Source organism: Montipora foliosa, chromosome 5 (assembly GCF_036669935.1).
Source record: "Montipora foliosa isolate CH-2021 chromosome 5, ASM3666993v2, whole genome shotgun sequence".
NCBI lineage: Eukaryota > Metazoa > Cnidaria > Anthozoa > Scleractinia > Acroporidae > Montipora > Montipora foliosa.
Genome location: NC_090873.1, coordinates 1,337,293 through 1,354,762, shown reverse-complemented (window position 1 = coordinate 1,354,762; position 17,470 = coordinate 1,337,293). Strand labels below are relative to the sequence as shown.

General features: G+C 38.4%; 1 protein-coding gene and 3 non-coding genes across 4 annotated transcripts in view; all 4 read right to left on the bottom strand.

Annotated features, from left to right (window-relative positions):
* LOC138003314 (pumilio homolog 2-like) overlaps positions 1 to 16,685 on the bottom strand; it is a 25,240-nt gene extending 8,555 nt beyond the window's left edge. The window contains 7 exon segments of the mRNA XM_068849315.1: positions 1,187 to 3,134; positions 6,810 to 6,979; positions 7,274 to 7,606; positions 13,624 to 13,713; positions 16,101 to 16,394; positions 16,609 to 16,661; positions 16,664 to 16,685. Of these exon segments, the coding sequence (XP_068705416.1) occupies positions 1,187 to 3,134; positions 6,810 to 6,979; positions 7,274 to 7,606; positions 13,624 to 13,713; positions 16,101 to 16,394; positions 16,609 to 16,661; positions 16,664 to 16,685 (2,910 nt within the window).
* On the bottom strand, positions 4,850 to 5,078 carry LOC138004627 (small nucleolar RNA SNORA73 family). The gene has a single exon (XR_011123802.1). It is a non-coding gene; the product is annotated as a small nucleolar RNA SNORA73 family (small nucleolar RNA).
* LOC138004621 (small nucleolar RNA SNORA73 family) lies at positions 9,904 to 10,132 on the bottom strand. Its single transcript, XR_011123797.1, has one exon. It is a non-coding gene; the product is annotated as a small nucleolar RNA SNORA73 family (small nucleolar RNA).
* LOC138004626 (small nucleolar RNA SNORA73 family) lies at positions 13,881 to 14,109 on the bottom strand. Its single transcript, XR_011123801.1, has one exon. It is a non-coding gene; the product is annotated as a small nucleolar RNA SNORA73 family (small nucleolar RNA).
* Positions 16,686 to 17,470: the final 785 nt, after the last annotated feature.

The window sequence follows — 17,470 nt, the reverse complement described above, 5'->3', positions numbered from 1 at the left end:
CTGCAAATGGTAAGAAGGCTTACAGAGTGATCACATGAGATTGAATAAAGAAAACAACATTTTTTTACATTGGCGCCTTTTTAGTGGGAAGTCCGAAGGACAGAGAACTATTAGGTTTAGAATGGGGCATGATAGGTCAAGTAAGCAACATAATATTTCCTGATCAAAATTCCAGTGTTAGATGTCAATATTCTAAATGGTCAAACACAATATCATGCCTTAATTGACACAAAGAGGTTGAAAATTCTTCAAATTCTTTGTTAGACCACACGTAGTGGTGGGCAAGTATCTCTAAATATTTCATCTAGGGGTAGCTAGCTGAGTCTGCTGGTCTTTAGAGAACAAAATGGGAAATGTGGCTGACCTACTCCCCTTAAGATGATCTGTAGTCGATATTCAATATCATCGACGGCCAGAGAAGGGTAAGTTGCGGGTCTCGTTCTTAGCCGATCAGTCTGCCATTTTGATGTCACTTTGCGAAGTTCACATTGTACGGATGGACGTACGGGCTGTACAACAATTTTGTGAAAGGTCACAAAGAATTTACGCCATGTACGAAAGGGAAGTTTTGGTCTATTTTGTTGCTTCTATTTTATCTGGACGTAATCTACCTGCCTACTTTACAACAACAAGCACATTTATGGCAATTAAATTACTATGCGAGCCTTTGGTTTACTCAAATGTGCCTTTGTCGCTTTTATTTTAATTTTTTTTTTTAAGATTGGCAAACGATTTTGAAACAAATCCCGTTGATCAGCTTTCTGGATCAAGGCCACTTCCTCTTTCACAATATGTCCTTGTACGGGCAAGACTTCGCACTAACCGTCCGGTACCGCTCGTTTGGACAAATTGCCAAGCTTGTTAGAATACTTTTTACCAAAAACTGTTAATGGTCTTCCACAAAAATCAAGAACAACAGGATTACAGAAGACAAAAATAATTTTGCTGTGTAACTTGCCACAGTTTTTGCAGAACACAAGTGATATCTACTGCATTAAATGTGGCCACAATAATTATTGATGTAACAAATGACATAACCACTTTGGGTTACCTATGCTTACAACCTCACAATAAAATATTTTTTCTATGCACACAGGAATATCCAAGCTTGGAGATCATCTTAATTTATGTCACAAAAAAAAAAACATTTCCTTTTGTTAATGTTAAATACAGAAATGTAGCTAACCTGTACGTCAGGGGAAATACACTCTAGAGCCTTCTGAATCACACGGCATCCATACATTTGCAGAGCAAGTGGAAGTACGTGACCACGAATACAGTTAGCCAGATGGTGTTTCTGATCGGGGCTACCAAACTCAAAGAACTTTTGAATAACATAGTTTCCAAACACATCTGTCATCAAACTGTAGGCAGCTGGAAGGATTTCATGAAACACCATCTGCTTCTCATTAGGTGATGCCCGTTCCAACTTTTGTTGAATGAACCTGGAGCCATGCTGATCTTGAGAAAATTCAACAATGTGATTAGCAAGGTCCCGCAGTTGGATGTTAGGATATCGATTGTTGCGAAAGTCCTCTAAAAGCCGGCTCCGTCCAGATTCTTTGCCCCTGGATCCTCGGAAACTGCTGCTACCCAATGCTGATGCACCAAATGGTATCCCAGTCAAGCTGCCAAGAGATCCCTGATACTTTGTTTCACGAGGTGCAGCAGCCAATTGCATGTAACGTGACAGACCATTAGAGATTGGGCTACCAACAGTGAATCCAGACTGTCCTCCATACCCAGACTGGTTGCCAAAGCCTGATTGGCCTTGCGAGAGAAGAGGAGGGGTTGGTAGCTCCTGAGGAGTGTTGTAGGTTGGCTGTGCTGAAATGGATAAACTTGCAAGGCTGTTTACACCACCAGTGGCTGTGTAGTACTGTGCAATACCCGCTCTTTTACCATAGTCTGCTGCATTCATTGACTCTCGTCTTGTTCCACCACCAGGGATAGTTCCAACAGCACCTACACCAGAAGAGCCCCCTACAACACTTCCAAGCATACCCAATGCATTATTGCTTAACTGTGGTGGCTGCTGCTGTGTTTGTTGTCCAAAGAGCCCCATGCTGGATGCCCCACTCATTGAGCTGGGAGTACCCATCCTTCCTGCTGCAACAGAGGTTGATGCTGCATTCTGCGCATTCACCACCACTGGGGAAACCATCCTAAGTGTCCCCATTTGACCAGCAGCCATTTGTGCAGTTGCCATACTATTTACATTCTGTGCATTTCCTAGAACCAAGTTTCCTGATTGGTCATAGTAAGCAGTTGCTCCTAAGCCCAATGGTGCAGCACCAGGAGGTGCAATTAGCTGGTAGTTGGTACCAGGGGATGCAGCTGCTGCCATTGCCTGCTGTGTGTGGGACGGTGGTGTGCCAATTATCTCCATAGGTCGTCCTGTCATTCCACTGGAGTTAGAACGCAGCAGCTGTGCATGTTGAGCTTGTTGCTGTTGTTGCTGCTGCTGCTGTTGTTGTTGTTGCTGAAGGTAGCCTCCAGCACTTGATGCTCCAGTTGCTGAATACATTCCCCATGGTTGTACACTGTAGGCAGCATATTGAGGGTGAACCACTTGCGGGGCACCACCACTGACGGCTGAAAGAGATGGGTTCCCAAATGGATCCTGCGTTGGTTGGGCTGTGATAAAATAGGGATTTGGATGACCAACACCAGTGGATTGAAGTCCAGACTGTAATCCCAACTGCTGTTGTTGCTGTTGTTGTTGTTGTTGTTGCTGCTGCTGCTGTTGTTGTTGTTGTTGTTGGGCCACCATGGCAAGTGCAATCTGATGATGAGGACTCAAATGAAGCGACTGTCCCTGCTGAGAATTCACTGCACTGTGGCTTTGCAAGGAAGCTCCTGAGACCATGACAAAGTCGGAGGGGCTTGTAGGAGTGCCTATCACTGGTTCTCGTTGTGACGTAAATGACAGCTGTTCCAGCTGAACACTTTCAAGGGGATCTATCAGGGCCACAGGTGGGGCAATATCTTCAATTGGATCAGCCTCTTTATATGACTTAACCTTGCTTGGACCAACTGGTGGTTGAGAAGAAAGTGAAGGCTGGGCAACTTGTGGAACATCTTGCTGCTGTGAGCCTGATGTCGGGGATGGCTGTCTACTTCCAGGAGTGCGGCTAAGAAAAAACAACAAAAATTAAAAAAATAAATGCAAATGCATCTTGGTACTATCAAGTCCTACAATCGACTCACAAATGACTCAGAAAATAAAACTTAGATTTATATAACGATAGAGGAACCATTGTCATAATATTTTTGAAATGAATTGTTATTCAGCAATAATATTAAAGAGGATTTTCAAAGTCCTTGTTAGAATTTGTAACATTAGGTATTTCTTATTTCACTTAATTATAAGATAGTGAATTAACTGTGATACATCACTGCTTTAATGTCTTCAGCAGCTTACAGCCTGTAAGTCATCTTAGAAATTGAATGAAAGATTGTATGAAACATTTTACCCCTGCATTAAAGCATGGACCAGGCAATTTCCCCTAGAAGCATTTCCAGCCAAGCCTATCCATAAATGGAGCCACTTGCTATTACAGTGTATCTCAAAGAAAAGAGGAAATTTATGTGCAAGCCAGCTGAGCTGTAAGTGACAACATGAAATCTTATTTAACCACGACCCCCAATTTGGGGGGAAAGTCAGATGAATCTTCATCAAATTACACAGACCTTGTACAATTTCATAGGCAACAATGCTTTTTTTCTAGATTGTTAATTTCAATTTGTAATTAAGGGAAAGGAAAGAAAAAGAAATGGATACCTCACTTCCCTAAACATGTAAAAACCCAAAAAAACATTGCTGATTTCAGAAGTATTGTTGACAGAAACTTGCAAGCTAGTCCTTGACAACTAAGCTATTTTAACATCTTACAAGTGTTGGGTTGCACTTTTCCAACCCTAAGCCATAATCATGCACAAATAACAAGATCAATTTTCTGAATAGCAATCCTGCTTGATACAACCCTGATTCAGACTAAATTCATTAATATTTCATGGCTAAAATTAAAATTCAGCATTTAAAGGAAAGCATAATTTGCACCTTTTGTTTTTAAAGGTCAAGGTTTTGTTTTGAAATCAAATAACTTTACCACTGAGACAAAGGAAACAGGATAGACAGGAGGATAATTTTCAAGTTCTTTTTTTGAATGTCTCCACAAAGTATTAAAACCTCACGTCTATGATGGCATAAATACATTGTTCAACCCTGGAAAATAACACTGGCAACTAGGATGTTACCCTAACTGAGAGGACCAGACAATCCTTAAGAAAAGAAAGAGATTGAAAGGCTTGTGAAAATTGACGTGGTTTATAAAAGAAACCGACACTACGTACAAAAAGCATAGCAAATTTTCTATTCTAGTTAAATGCAACAAGATGTTTGGCATCAATCATTTTTCTTTACCACTTTTTTTTCTATTTTACATACTTGTTCAATATCTAACCACAACAATAAACTTAAACTTCAGAAATAAGGTGTGTTATTATTGCTACAAGTATCCTTACATGTGGAACCAAACTTTTTTGAGTGGAGTTGAATCTAATTAAAAAGCCATCAAAAAATCAGTAGTCAATGACTTTTTTATCAGTGTGTTAAGATTTTTTAATCAATACAGTGGTACAAGGAAAGCCTGAAAAAAATCAAGTATCCAGTTTTATTAGCTTTCTTAATCAGTGAAACATTGTTTTAGGTATGTTGACCAAATGATGTTTCTTTTAAGAGGCATTTGTAAGCATTTTTGAAGTTACCTCCTGGAGAAAAAAAAATTATTCAACTTTCTTTCTTTTGTCTATGTTTCTTGGATAAAAAAACAACCCTTAAACACATTTCTGTTCATTGTATGGTGTATCTTCCCAGTAATTGCCACATAATGGCTGTGAGAAACACAAGGAATATACAATGCACTGCACCAAACCAGTGAAACACTGGGGACAGTTTTGATCTCCAGCGACATGACAAGGAACACACATCAGATGTAACATGTCTCATGGACACTCAGCTCCTATAAGCCATTAGACAGAGCCAATGGGGGGCAACCCACTGGATGTCACGCTGGATATAAAGAACCACTCCAAAGTAAGTTACCACCTCCCATCGCTTTTCCTGTTGTGCACCCCCTATGCGACTTGCATAGCATGAGAGTAAGTGAACTGTAAATTACTTGCTTTTATCAAGAACAAAATAATTTGTTACGCAAAACCAAATACATTCTGCATACAGACTTTTTCTCTGCAGCTACATGAGTTTGTTCAGATGACTCGGACTTGTTTATTTCTATTTTATTGTATGGGATTCTGCGAGGGTATTAACAAGGATTTTGCAGTAAGGAGTCAACATTTTAGCAACAATTAACAGAAAAATAATTCTACTCATGTGAATGCTTCTGGTTTACATACAAAAATTCGCTGGAAAAGAAATGCTTGCATCATACCAACAAGGGACAATTTCATTGAAACATCTATTTGGTGGAAAACTAAGAATTAACAACTGCATCACTAAATGGAGATTGGTTGCAGGGATTCTACTGGAGGCCAGCTAACAAGCCATTGATTTAGTAACCCTCCCATGGCCAGCAACCCCTACAATCCAGCCATGAGCCCCACACAAGTAGGGAGGGTTGGGGGAGTAATAGCCCAACTTTGCCAGCACAGAACAAAGTGGATGGCAAAATGGCAAGTGAATTGTCATGCAGTTAAGTGATGAGTAATGACCATGCACCTGTGACCACTCTAGACAATGAACAGACCCAGACAACAATCACTCTTTGGTGTTAACTTAATTGTTAAATTGCATTTTACTGCATCGAAAACAATGTCCACCATGCACCAAGGTTTGTACAATTTTTGTGTCCTAAAACTTTTCCAGGATTATCCAGGACCATACAAGACAAAATCCAATCCAAAGACCTAATAACAGCTTGCAGGGAGACTACTTGAATATGCATATGTATTCCAATATATGAAATGTAACAGGTTCCATTTGGGTTTGCAAAACTTGACAGGAATTTTATTTTGTTTCTGTATAGACTTAATTTTCCAGGATTTCTGGGTCTGAATTTTACAACACTACAATCCATGACTTTCAAGGATTTCCATGACCTGTACCAACCCTGTGCATAGCCAAAGTGTCGTCCTTTGCACAGGCTGCCTTTTAGTGTCAACAGAACATAATAGTATTGTTGTTTTCATCTATGCATGGACACATGACTGGAGAACATGTTCTTTGAAGTTTGACTTTGGCAGCTGTCAATCAAACCTTTTTCAAAATCATTTGAAGCATACTTTATCAGATCAGGGTCAATTTCTTCAAAAAAGTCTTTGATGTCCAGTCTTGCCACAATTCTAGGCAAACTTGCACAAACATCTCTCAAACTTTGAAGGATTGAAGACAAACCTTGACGTGTCTGCAGCCAATTAGAGAATGTTTTCCTGTCACATATCTATGCTTCGATGAAAATGACAGTAATTGACTTTGACTAGATACATGCACATTTCTTTATCACCTTTTAACATAACAGTTTAACATCACCAAAATTATTAGTTGTAGAGCATTATTCTGATGGTATGACTTTCTTTGTTTGTGTTCAGCACTGTGTTCCATTTTCTCACACATCCATAACAAATTCGCAGAGCTTGTTGTCAAAATCTCCAAAGGATTTTTTCTCAATGCTCAAATTCAGAACTGAACTCAAATTGAGTAAAAAGGAAATCAAATCAGACAAGCAATAATCAAACCCTTTCAGATAAATATTAGTTAAATATCACCATCTTCACTATCAGGATATTACCTGAAAGTTCCTGGAGCTTTAGCGTCATCATCTGCACTCTGTTTTGGCACAGGTTTGGGTGACTCGTGGCCTTGTTCATCATGCAAAACATTCTTCACTTCTTCACCAGTCTCTTCTTCAAATGGTGATCCTCCTTTGCTTTCTTTATTCTCCCCATTAGACTTTGCTCCCTAATGGAATAAAACAAGAGATTAAGGTACTCTTTTTCCCAACAGATATTCCCTTTAACAATACAATTTTCACTAGAGGAATTACAAGGTTAGGAAAACAGCTTTTGTTCTCAATCACAAAACCACAATGAAAAATCTTTTTGCAAATGAGACAACTCCAGTTTTAAAGGGAAAATAAATGTGTACAGCACAGGACATGTCAAAGATTAGGAGGACTACGAAAGAAGTTGCACAACTGTTCACTTCAAAATTTAGCACAGGCAAGTAATGTTAACAAAACAAACAGACACTTACAAACCCAGCTTTAATGATCTGTGCATCAAGTTCTTGCCCACCAGGTGAAGACGCCAAGACATACTCCACCATACTTAGTCCAACACCATCTGCTGATCGTGGAGAAAGAACGTTCTGTGATTCAGATGGTGTGTTAAAACTGCCTCCCTTTGCAGGACGCTGAACCATAATCGGCTGTGACACAGCATGCTCAGACTGAGCCATATGTGGCACTGATGGTCCCCATGCTGTTTCTCTCCACTGCTCACCAAAAAAGATCCCAGATGTCATACCTCCTTGATTTTCCTCTCCAGAATCTTGAACATCCCAAAGTTTCTTCGCAGTTGTCGCAATCTGTAGATACATGTACCAAACTGTTTTGTTAATTCCTCATAAACTCCTAAATTTACCATCACAAATAAACAATGAAACAGTATTGATAACAATTTAAGCAAAGATACTTAAAACAGGGGAAGGTCATACTAACAGTCTTATCTCCACTCAAATGTCCTAGAGACAAATGGTTGGCATGGCAAATGTTCCTTTAAGTCCCTAAGACACTTATTTTTTCCCTATTTTTTTAACTTTTCAGTTAACCCATTCACCCCTAAGCAGGCCTAAACCGGCCATACCGGTACTTAGTATTTTACTATAACGCCAGAAAATTTTACTCGTCAATGGGTTCAATATGTATGTCTGGAGTGGTGTACTTCTAGCGCATCCACACCTTTTAGCAGGCTTTTGATTTATACACAAAAATTTTGGCCAAACCAGTTGGGCCCTGGTAACTAGGTCTTGTTGAAAATCTTGAACTTTTCGTCAAGTCTTTATAGAAATGCTGGAGAATAGTTACCCTTTGGATGCTGAGAATGTTTTTGACAATTCAGAATGGAATTACAGTCTTGACTTCTTTGACGTCACTCATTACCAGGACCCAACAGCTCAGCCAAAAATCAAAGCCATGCTTAAACGTTTGGATACACTACGAAGGAAAGATTTTTGAAGTACTACACTCCAGACACTATAGATATTTGAACGAAAAGTTAAACAGGAAAAAAGTAAGCATCATAGGGACTTAAAACAGTAAACTGTCATAGTTTTACAAAATCATCCAGTTATTTTGTTTTTAGTCATCAAGTCAGCTTTCAACAATAATTTCCTTTTCTACCCTGAATGACAATAAAAACTGTGCTAGCTTCACTTGACAAAAAAGCCTGCCCAATACTGCCCTGCAGCCTTGTCCCTGGCTCTATCACGTTACATTGATTTGAGTTTTTAGTTTGGTGATGTAGTCTGGGAGGAAAAAAGGTTACATTTTTGCATGCTGCATTTCCACTTCTTTGAACCAAGTATATAAACCAATAGATTCTCTTTCGGTAAGAAATTCAACATTCCTAAATGTTTACAGTTTATAAACTAGTAGTAATCTTGGATTATTGAAGTGCAATCAACAGTCCCTTTTGAAGCCAAGTAGAAGGATAGGGAAAGAAACAATCTTAGAGGAACAAACAATCATGTTGTCCACAATCATCATTTGCACATACAATAATAATAATAATCATAATAATCATCATCATCATCATCAATAGATTTATATGGTGCAATATCCAATGCCTGCTGTAGTGCTTTACAATTTTACAATTCAAAACCTAATTAACCACATAAAATTAAGTAAAAGGTGACTAGTTCAACTAGAAAGTGTATGTCTACCAAAGAAGATAGTCTTTCTATTTCTTTTAAAAATACTGACAAGCAACTATGCCTAATTTCAATAGGAACGGCATTCCAAAGCCTTGGGGCAACAACAGAAAGCCCTTTTGCCAATGGTTTTAAGATTAGACCAAGGAAGTAAGAGCAAGATGACTGACTAGGGCTGCAACAATACACCCATGCATCACAAAAGTTTTTGCCATGATACAAATATCGACATTTAAGCAGCATATCGCAATATTAAATCTTTAATTATTCATCAACATTCAGAAATCACTGTCTTTAATGACTCCTTAAGCAAAAATAACCCTTCTAATTAACACTACCATTTGCCCCAAGTATTTTTCAAGATGCATTAATTGTCAGCTGACAAAGTCTTGCGCACCCAAGGACAAAACACACTGTTTGTTGGAAAATGTCTTCCCATTGTACACATTTATGTAATGATGTATAGAGATATGTAACATATCATGGTACCTGTATCGAGATGTATAATGTACTATTAGAAAAGGTATCATTGCAGCCCTATGACTGACTGATTATTATGTCTGAATTGCTTACACAGTGAGTGAAAAATTTCATCTTATTTGTTCTCCACAATATAGCCAACCAGCTGCAAAGCCACAGCTTTCTCAACAAGCTTAGACAAACGGTAGATTGAAATTGGTTTAAAATGAGAAAAAACATCTTGCTGTCAAGATTTGACTTTTTTTAGATATGGTATGATGTAATTCAAGATGGTGCTGCAAAAGCAGATAGTGAAAAACAAATTTTCTTAAGCTCACCCTATGCTCAGGATAGGCCAGATCAGAAATTGCATTCTCCTAATGCTGAATGCTATAAAAAATTAACTTTTCATTCTGAGTGGTGCAGGTTATGTGATATTTATTTCATTTAACGAAAAATGTAAGATAAAATGTGAACTTGAAAAAATTTAAAATTTCTGTTCATTGTATGGTGTATCTTCCCAGTAATTGCCACATAATGGCTGTGAGAAACACAAGGAATATACAATGCACTGCACCAAACCAGTGAAACACTGGGGACAGTTTTGATCTCCAGCGACATGACAAGGAACACACATCAGATGTAACATGTCTCATGGACACTCAGCTCCTATAAGCCATTAGACAGAGCCAAAGGGGGGCAACCCACAGGATGTCACGCTGAATATGATACAGTACAATCCACAGACATACCTTAAAAATGGAAACAGCAGAGTCAAGACACAAAGATGATAATTACAATTGCACCAATCTAAAAGCTGGCATTTCAAGTGCTTTGCCACTATCTTAAAAGTGGACTGTTAAAATATTTAACTGACAGCTCTAAGCAGTATTTATGCAAACCACAATTCATTTAAATTGCAGTGGAATGTGCTTCCAACTTCTTTCTTCTGCCTACACAATGACAACTTAGACTTTTCTCAACCAAATTGTCAAGAAACGCTGAGAAAAGAAAAGCATTTCGAAGGTCGTGCTCTAAGGAAAACTTCAGGGAGCCCCCAAGCATTTGAGCTGGGGTGCCCAGCCCTCCAAGTTGGTTGCCCAAATTAATTAATTCGTTATTTAATTAACTATCCGAGATCAACAATGCGGCAAGATCTTTATCCATCTCTCTCTCAACAAAACATTGATGCCACTGCTCTGGTGATCATCAAACTCGCTAGTGCAAGAAAAAGCCGTAACCTGTTAAACTTGAGAAAGACAAGAAGTGGCAATGCTTCCTATATTTTTCAGGTTAAAAGTGAAAATGTAAAGATTGTGGGAGGTTTACGTAAAGACGTTTGGGTCTAATACAGGTCAACCTTTTTACCGGTTAAACAGACTTAACTGATTAGAGTGTAATGTGAAGTGCTAGTTTTGTACCCCATATGAACCACACAAGGTCAGAGAAAAACTCTGAGCTTTTTACTAGTTAGTTGGGTTGAAAATAAATTTTCAAAACGTTAATCAATGCTGCTTGATTCCGATGGAGCTTTTGTGAAAACTGCCGTGAAATAATAAAACCACCGCGGCCCAAAAGCTATCAATTTCTTTTAGAGCAAGTCATCTTGATCTGGACGAAAATCATCTCTACAGGACTGAACTAAAGTATCTTTTTCTTGTATTATCAGTAAAATGTTTAGTGAAATGAACTTTTTGTGGATTCGGTCGAAGCGTCAGTCACAGTGTTATTTGCTTAGGGCACGCAATGATTTGTCACAACACCAAAGACAATGTATAATTGCTCTGTTTCTAAAACAACAACAAATAACATGATATCTTTCCTTTTTTAATTTCATTATTTCATATACAGGGGCAAATCAACCATAACCTAAATATATTTATCCAAGCAAGCACATCCACGAAAAATCGTAAAAATGTGACCCTTTTTGGGAAAACCAGGCTTAATGAAAATTGCGTTGAGCTGTTTTTCAGCGCAAAGCATTTGGAAATGTTGAAATGCATTCAAAAACATTCTCAATGCATTCTGAAACGTTTGCAATGTTCCCCAACAGAAATAGAAAACGTTCCATACCAATGAAAAATCATTTCAAAACATTCAGAAAACGTTTACAAACGTTGATAAGCATAATTTTTTCGCTGCATTGGGATAAATCCAGTGTCAATGATGACTGATTGTCACGAGTAGAATTCGGCCGTGTCCTTCTACAACTTAGTAGAAATATATGTAGTAGAGCGCTTTTTAAAAAATTAAAAATACCGAGAAAAATGAAGGGTTTGTGTTCGAAGTTCACCTCTGCATACCATTACATGTAGAAAGACAAGGGTGGAAAGTTTGATTTCGGATCCCTCCAGCACCAAGCCGGTTGATCAATAGAAAGCTAAATTCGGGAGCTAATCAATACCCATTATGACGTTCATTGCTACAAAGGCCTTTAATTCTGCGCGGCTTACTCCATGAAAAAAGGCAATGCGCTCGGGGAATTTAAGAGTTTTTGACAGGCATACCTACTCGTTTCGTTTACCATTAATTCCCATAGATCATCTCTTATGAAAACTAAGAAAAATATTTAATTCATTACGATTATCTAAAACGAAATAAAGAGCAGTAGCTGCCACGAAATCTGGAACTTGAATATTATTGAGCTGATCGATCATTCCAGCGAGCTTGTTGTTTATCATCGGTCGCTAGGTTTTCACCGTCTTCTTCATCACTTTTAAAGCCATCTAAATCAATTTTTGTCTCTGGTATCCCTCCTCTTACAGGAAAACCATAAAAGATCTCTTAGATCCCTAGATCCTCCGAATCCGGAAAAAAAGCATGAATATCCCCCATCGTTTGATGTGTTATCTGGCGCATCGGCTGTTGTTTTCGCGTAATTTGATCGCGCGATCAAAAGGGCAAAAAGCCAGCCCTTGTGGGGTCTCTTATCAGCTGTCAAAATATGCTCACAATACGACAAATGATTGGTCAATTATCCTACTAAATCTCCATAACAACAAAAAATTTAGATTTCCTAAGGGAGACTGGGTAGAGGCCTAATATCAACTCCGATCAAGCCGACATGTTTTACGGCCGGTTTTGGCTGGTTTAGGTAATTCAGGGGTCATCGTGCGTGACCGGTTTCGGCCTGTTTAGGTGTCAATGGGTTAAGAAGTTGCCTTTTGCCATCAAAAATGGGGGATCGACTTATACACGGGTAAATACGGTATGTAACATGTGATAGCCTTTGAAACAATTGTTTCCAACGAAGAACCACCAGCATATTAAAATTTTTAGCCGCCTTATCTGCTAGAAATACAATAAGCCAGAGTGCCCAGCCAGGCGGCCGGGTAATTTTTCTTACTTGCCTAAAGCCAAATGTTAGTCGCCTCAGACGAACCGGGACCATTAGAGCACAGCCTTGATTTCCAAAATGATTTTAACTGCCATGTAAAGGGCTTTAACCATATTTATTTGAATAAAGTTATCATTTAAACAAGAAAATGTGGCATACTTGGGAGGATTTAAATGGTGGAAACTTCAAGGCAGCGAGGCAAATTTCCATCTCTAATAATCTTACTCACTCCTATCACTGTAAATGCAAGAAAGGATTGGGCAATCATTTAAATGTAACATTCCCCACCACATTCATCAAGCATAGGTGCTTAGAAACAAAACTGCCAAAATGTAAACTATACTGAAAAATCATTGGGTTTGAGTGAAAGCTTCCAATCACAACATTTTTTAATATTGTTTTTGCTCACAAAACTGTGTTGATTTGAAAGCAGGTTGGCCGAATCACTGCCGCAGAATTTCATGAAATATGCCACTGAAGGTTCACAAAATCAGCTGTTTACCATGATCAATGAAACATTGACCAACTGAAAGCTCAAAACTCTTGTGCTTCACACTAATTAAGCTACATTCACACACTCAGTTTTTTTAGCTAGTGGGTAAATAATGCCACTTTCTCCTTGTTCAAGATCGCTGAAAGCTTGTCAGTTGGAACCATACCAAATAATGGCAGGCGTTAAATGAAAAGAGTGGAGTTAAAACAATAAACAGTCTTCCTCTCTAACATTACTACAAACGTTTCACATGTTGAGCATTCAACGCACATACTGTACTTTCCAAATGTGAATTCACTGTTGACTACATTTTCAGTTAAATGGTAACACCTGGGTAAGTTGTATTAGTGCAATATTTGATAACTAAAATACCAACCCATTTACCTCTTCAATTGGTGTATCTGGTTTCTTTTCGTTGTTGTTTAAAGACAAACTTTGAAACTTGTCTTCCAGCTCTCCATCTTTGCTACTTGTCTGAAAAAAATAATGACAAAACATTGATGAAGACATCAAATTCACCAAAAAATTCTAATGCGTTTTGAATTACTCTGAAAAAAGCACAGACCACAATACCATAGAATACAATCCAAACTCTGAGAACCCTGTGGGTCTTCAGTTCAATAAAAAAAAAAACCTCAAATTACTGTTCATTGTATGGTGTATCTTCCCAGTAATTGCCACATAATGGCTCTGAGAAACACAAGGAATATACAATGCACTGCACCAAACCAGTGAAACACTGGGGACAGTTTTGATCTCCAGCGACATGACAAGGAACACACATCAGATGTAACATGTCTCACGGACACTCAGCTCCTATAAGCCATTAGACAGAGCCAAAGGGGGGCAACCCATTGGATGTCACGCTGGATACATCTCACACCATGGAGGCCTTAAAAATGGCAACAGCTGAATTAAAAGTGTACAATTTGCAAAATAGTGTCTTAGAAGCTGGTTTTTAAGTACTAATCCATTACTCAAAGTAAAGTGATGATACACTTGACTAGTATTCAACTGCTTACCACAATAGATCCTAATTACCACAGTTTTTTTCAAATAAAGTGACAGTAAAATCACTCAGCAGAAATTACAGTTAACTTTATCCAGACAAAGTAAATTTTAATTTTAATAATTTTTTCCCCGACAAGGAGTCAACTAAGCTGGTCTTCACTATGATTCTCAGTTGAGTGTGACACTAGGGAAGTTTGGTGACAAAGTTTCAGTGTTAAAGTTACCATCTTGTCAAGGGTAACTTCCTTTATTTCCAAGAGTAACTTTTTGGGCCTTTATGTCACGAGCAATGAGCCCGCCACAATCTACAAATGATAATGGTTAAATTCAATCTGGCAACCCTTACCAGTTAAATGATGTCAAACCCCAAAAAGTGACCCTTGGAAACGAAGCAAGTTGCCCTTGACAACATGTTAACTTTATAGCTGAAACTTTGTCACCAAACTTGCCTTGTGTCATACTCAACTGACAATTGCAGTAAATATTTTTTCAAGAGGACCCAAGTTGACAAAAGCTTAGAATTGTCATCTTGTTTCCACAAAGCTCTTTTCAGAATTCATCACTTGTCTTTTTTATCAGCTTGCACTAAAACTTCTGATTTTCTTAATGCTTTATGATAAACCAGATCCAAAAATATTGTCTAATTATTCCTATAAAATTATCACTTAAATAATTCAAACTCAAGTTTATGAGTGCTTCAATTGAGTAATCTTTCCTTCTATAGTTGGTTCTAATATGAATGAAGAATCTGAAAAGTCAGTTGAATTCAGATGGAAAGAAGTTTAATTTATCTTGAATACAAGCAAGTATTTGGAAACTGTTTTACAGCAACAGCCATGCTATTTAATTGCTTGCCAGCTTCTATTTAACAAGAACCTCAACTGTGCATGCATACCACAAATACTTGATACTCGGAAAACCACTTCCCTTTTCCTTAAAGCCAAAAACTAATGATTGGAAAATTAAGAATGGTTTACAATTACTACACCAAAAGGGATTAATGTAAGCAGCAGAAATAATGCAAATCATTAGAATTTCTTGAAATTTCAGCAGGCATTATTCTCAACACAAAGCAAATTTGCATGCATGGAACTACTCTGCAATTTATTTTTTCACTACTTCTGCACTCTGACAGTCTTGATAAACAGAGAAAGTTTTAAGTTTCAAAAATACGAATTGATGATAGGATATCAATCTTTCATTTTTAGTTTTCAAGACAACAGCTACGTTTGAAATAAATGTTGTTGTAAGCTAATACATGCATATCACTTCAATCTGGCAACAAAACATCGCCTTCAAAGCCATACCAAGGTAATGCTGGAAAACTAAAGGGGTTCCTTCTTTTACAACATGGAATCGGCGATTCGAGAAGAACCAACAAGATCGAATGCACTCACATCCATGATGAGAAACAGAAGACGGCGACTTCGTCATCGCACATATGCATGCCTTATTCAGCTTGGAAAATGCATTGAATTTAATGGCGGAATTATTCTATATCGTTCCTTGATGCTTAAAACACACATTGCAAGACGCAATTATACGACTGTTCAAACAAAACCAGCGTGGCGAAAATTGTTTCCAATGAAATAAACGCTTACAAGAACGAGCCTAATTGGCAACAACAGAAATCGAAAGAGAAAGTAACGACGGATTGAATGCAATCCCACTTAAAATCCAGAGTAAATTAAATATAGAGTTCTTTACTGCAAAGATGGACGCTTTCATATCGCCAAAAATAACTGGCTCTTTCCATCTTTGCAAACAATACCCCCTGCTCAAACATTCTAGTATTTCTAGCCTCTCTCCTTCAATAACAAGCGCATGTCAACGCGTTTAATATTTCTCACTTGTTCAGACATTCCGTCACCCATAGAGGACCATCTCTGGCCGGAGAAATTGCCTTTGTCGTTTTCTGCAACTGTTTTGGAAAAGCTAGTAGCAACGCCTTGGCGCTGGAAGAGATAGCTTGCGACCTCTCCGTTCGACTTTCCACCAACAATTTCGAAGCCTTGGTTTGGAGTCGTCGTTCCATTAACACTGCGGCCTCCGAGTTTTGGAATCATACCATTGCTGTGGTACGCTCCATCTTGCCATCCAACTTCGTTCATGCCAAGAACGCATGGAAAACTCATTGGACGGATCTAAAACAGAAGAAAATCGTCCAACAGTCAACAACCAAGGCAAATTGTAACTCATACCGAAGTGGGGGTGTGACTTGTGCAGCGCTTGCAAAAATTCCGAGGACGTCGAGCGTTCAACTGCAAAAATAATCCTCAGCACAGGGAGCGCAATTATCTGAGGCATCAAAATGTACACATTGATGGATTCGACACAAAAGATGGATTCAGAACTCACCGGATGGAGAGGTTCTATGAGAGAAAAGCCATTCTTAGCATGGCCGTGGCTGCCTTGTCAGACAGGGATAGTCCCATGGTACCTCACGCGCTGAGGTGTAAAACACGTGGTTTGCTTCTGAGGTCTTTCGAACACGTGCGCCAAAATCATCGTAAGTTTTGGGAAAGGTCAAATTACAGAGGAGTGAAATTAGGTCACTCTTGACCTTCGAAAATGTAACATTTCAAACAACAAACCCAAAATTCAACAAACCGAGCGTTATCCTGGACAAAGCAGCCAAGCTTTTGTTTTTTTCAATGCGATCGGGTAGCATGTGAAATTAATATTTAAAATGCAATGTTCCCGGCCATTTAAAGTTTTATTATAGTTGAGTTCAAACTTGCAATGAACAAGTAAGCCTAGCTCTGCCTCAATGGTCAACTAGATCTGTTACTTTGGACCTTACTCGAAATAATTTTTTACCGGAAGAAATAACTTTCATTTCCATTTCTTTGGGTAACGCAAATGATGAGAGGAATGTAGCTAAGTTAAACTGTGTTCATTATTGATATTCTGCAAGAGGCAGTACACACTAAAACAAGGCAAGAATTGCTTAAACGGGATTTAAACCAAATTAAAATCTAGCTGACTAGTTATTTTCCATTTTTGTTCTTGATTTGAAATAGTCTTGACGGTGACAAAGATTTGAGATTCGCGGATGTATACTCGTTCTGGTTGAATCGGTTGGCTACAAAAGCTTGCGAATGCCAAGTCACTGTATCAAAACAATGATTTATCTGGAGATTTTCATGACCGATTCGCTGACACACTAACCGAATACTTACATGATCACACTTGATCAAGCCACAAGACTTCGTCTTCC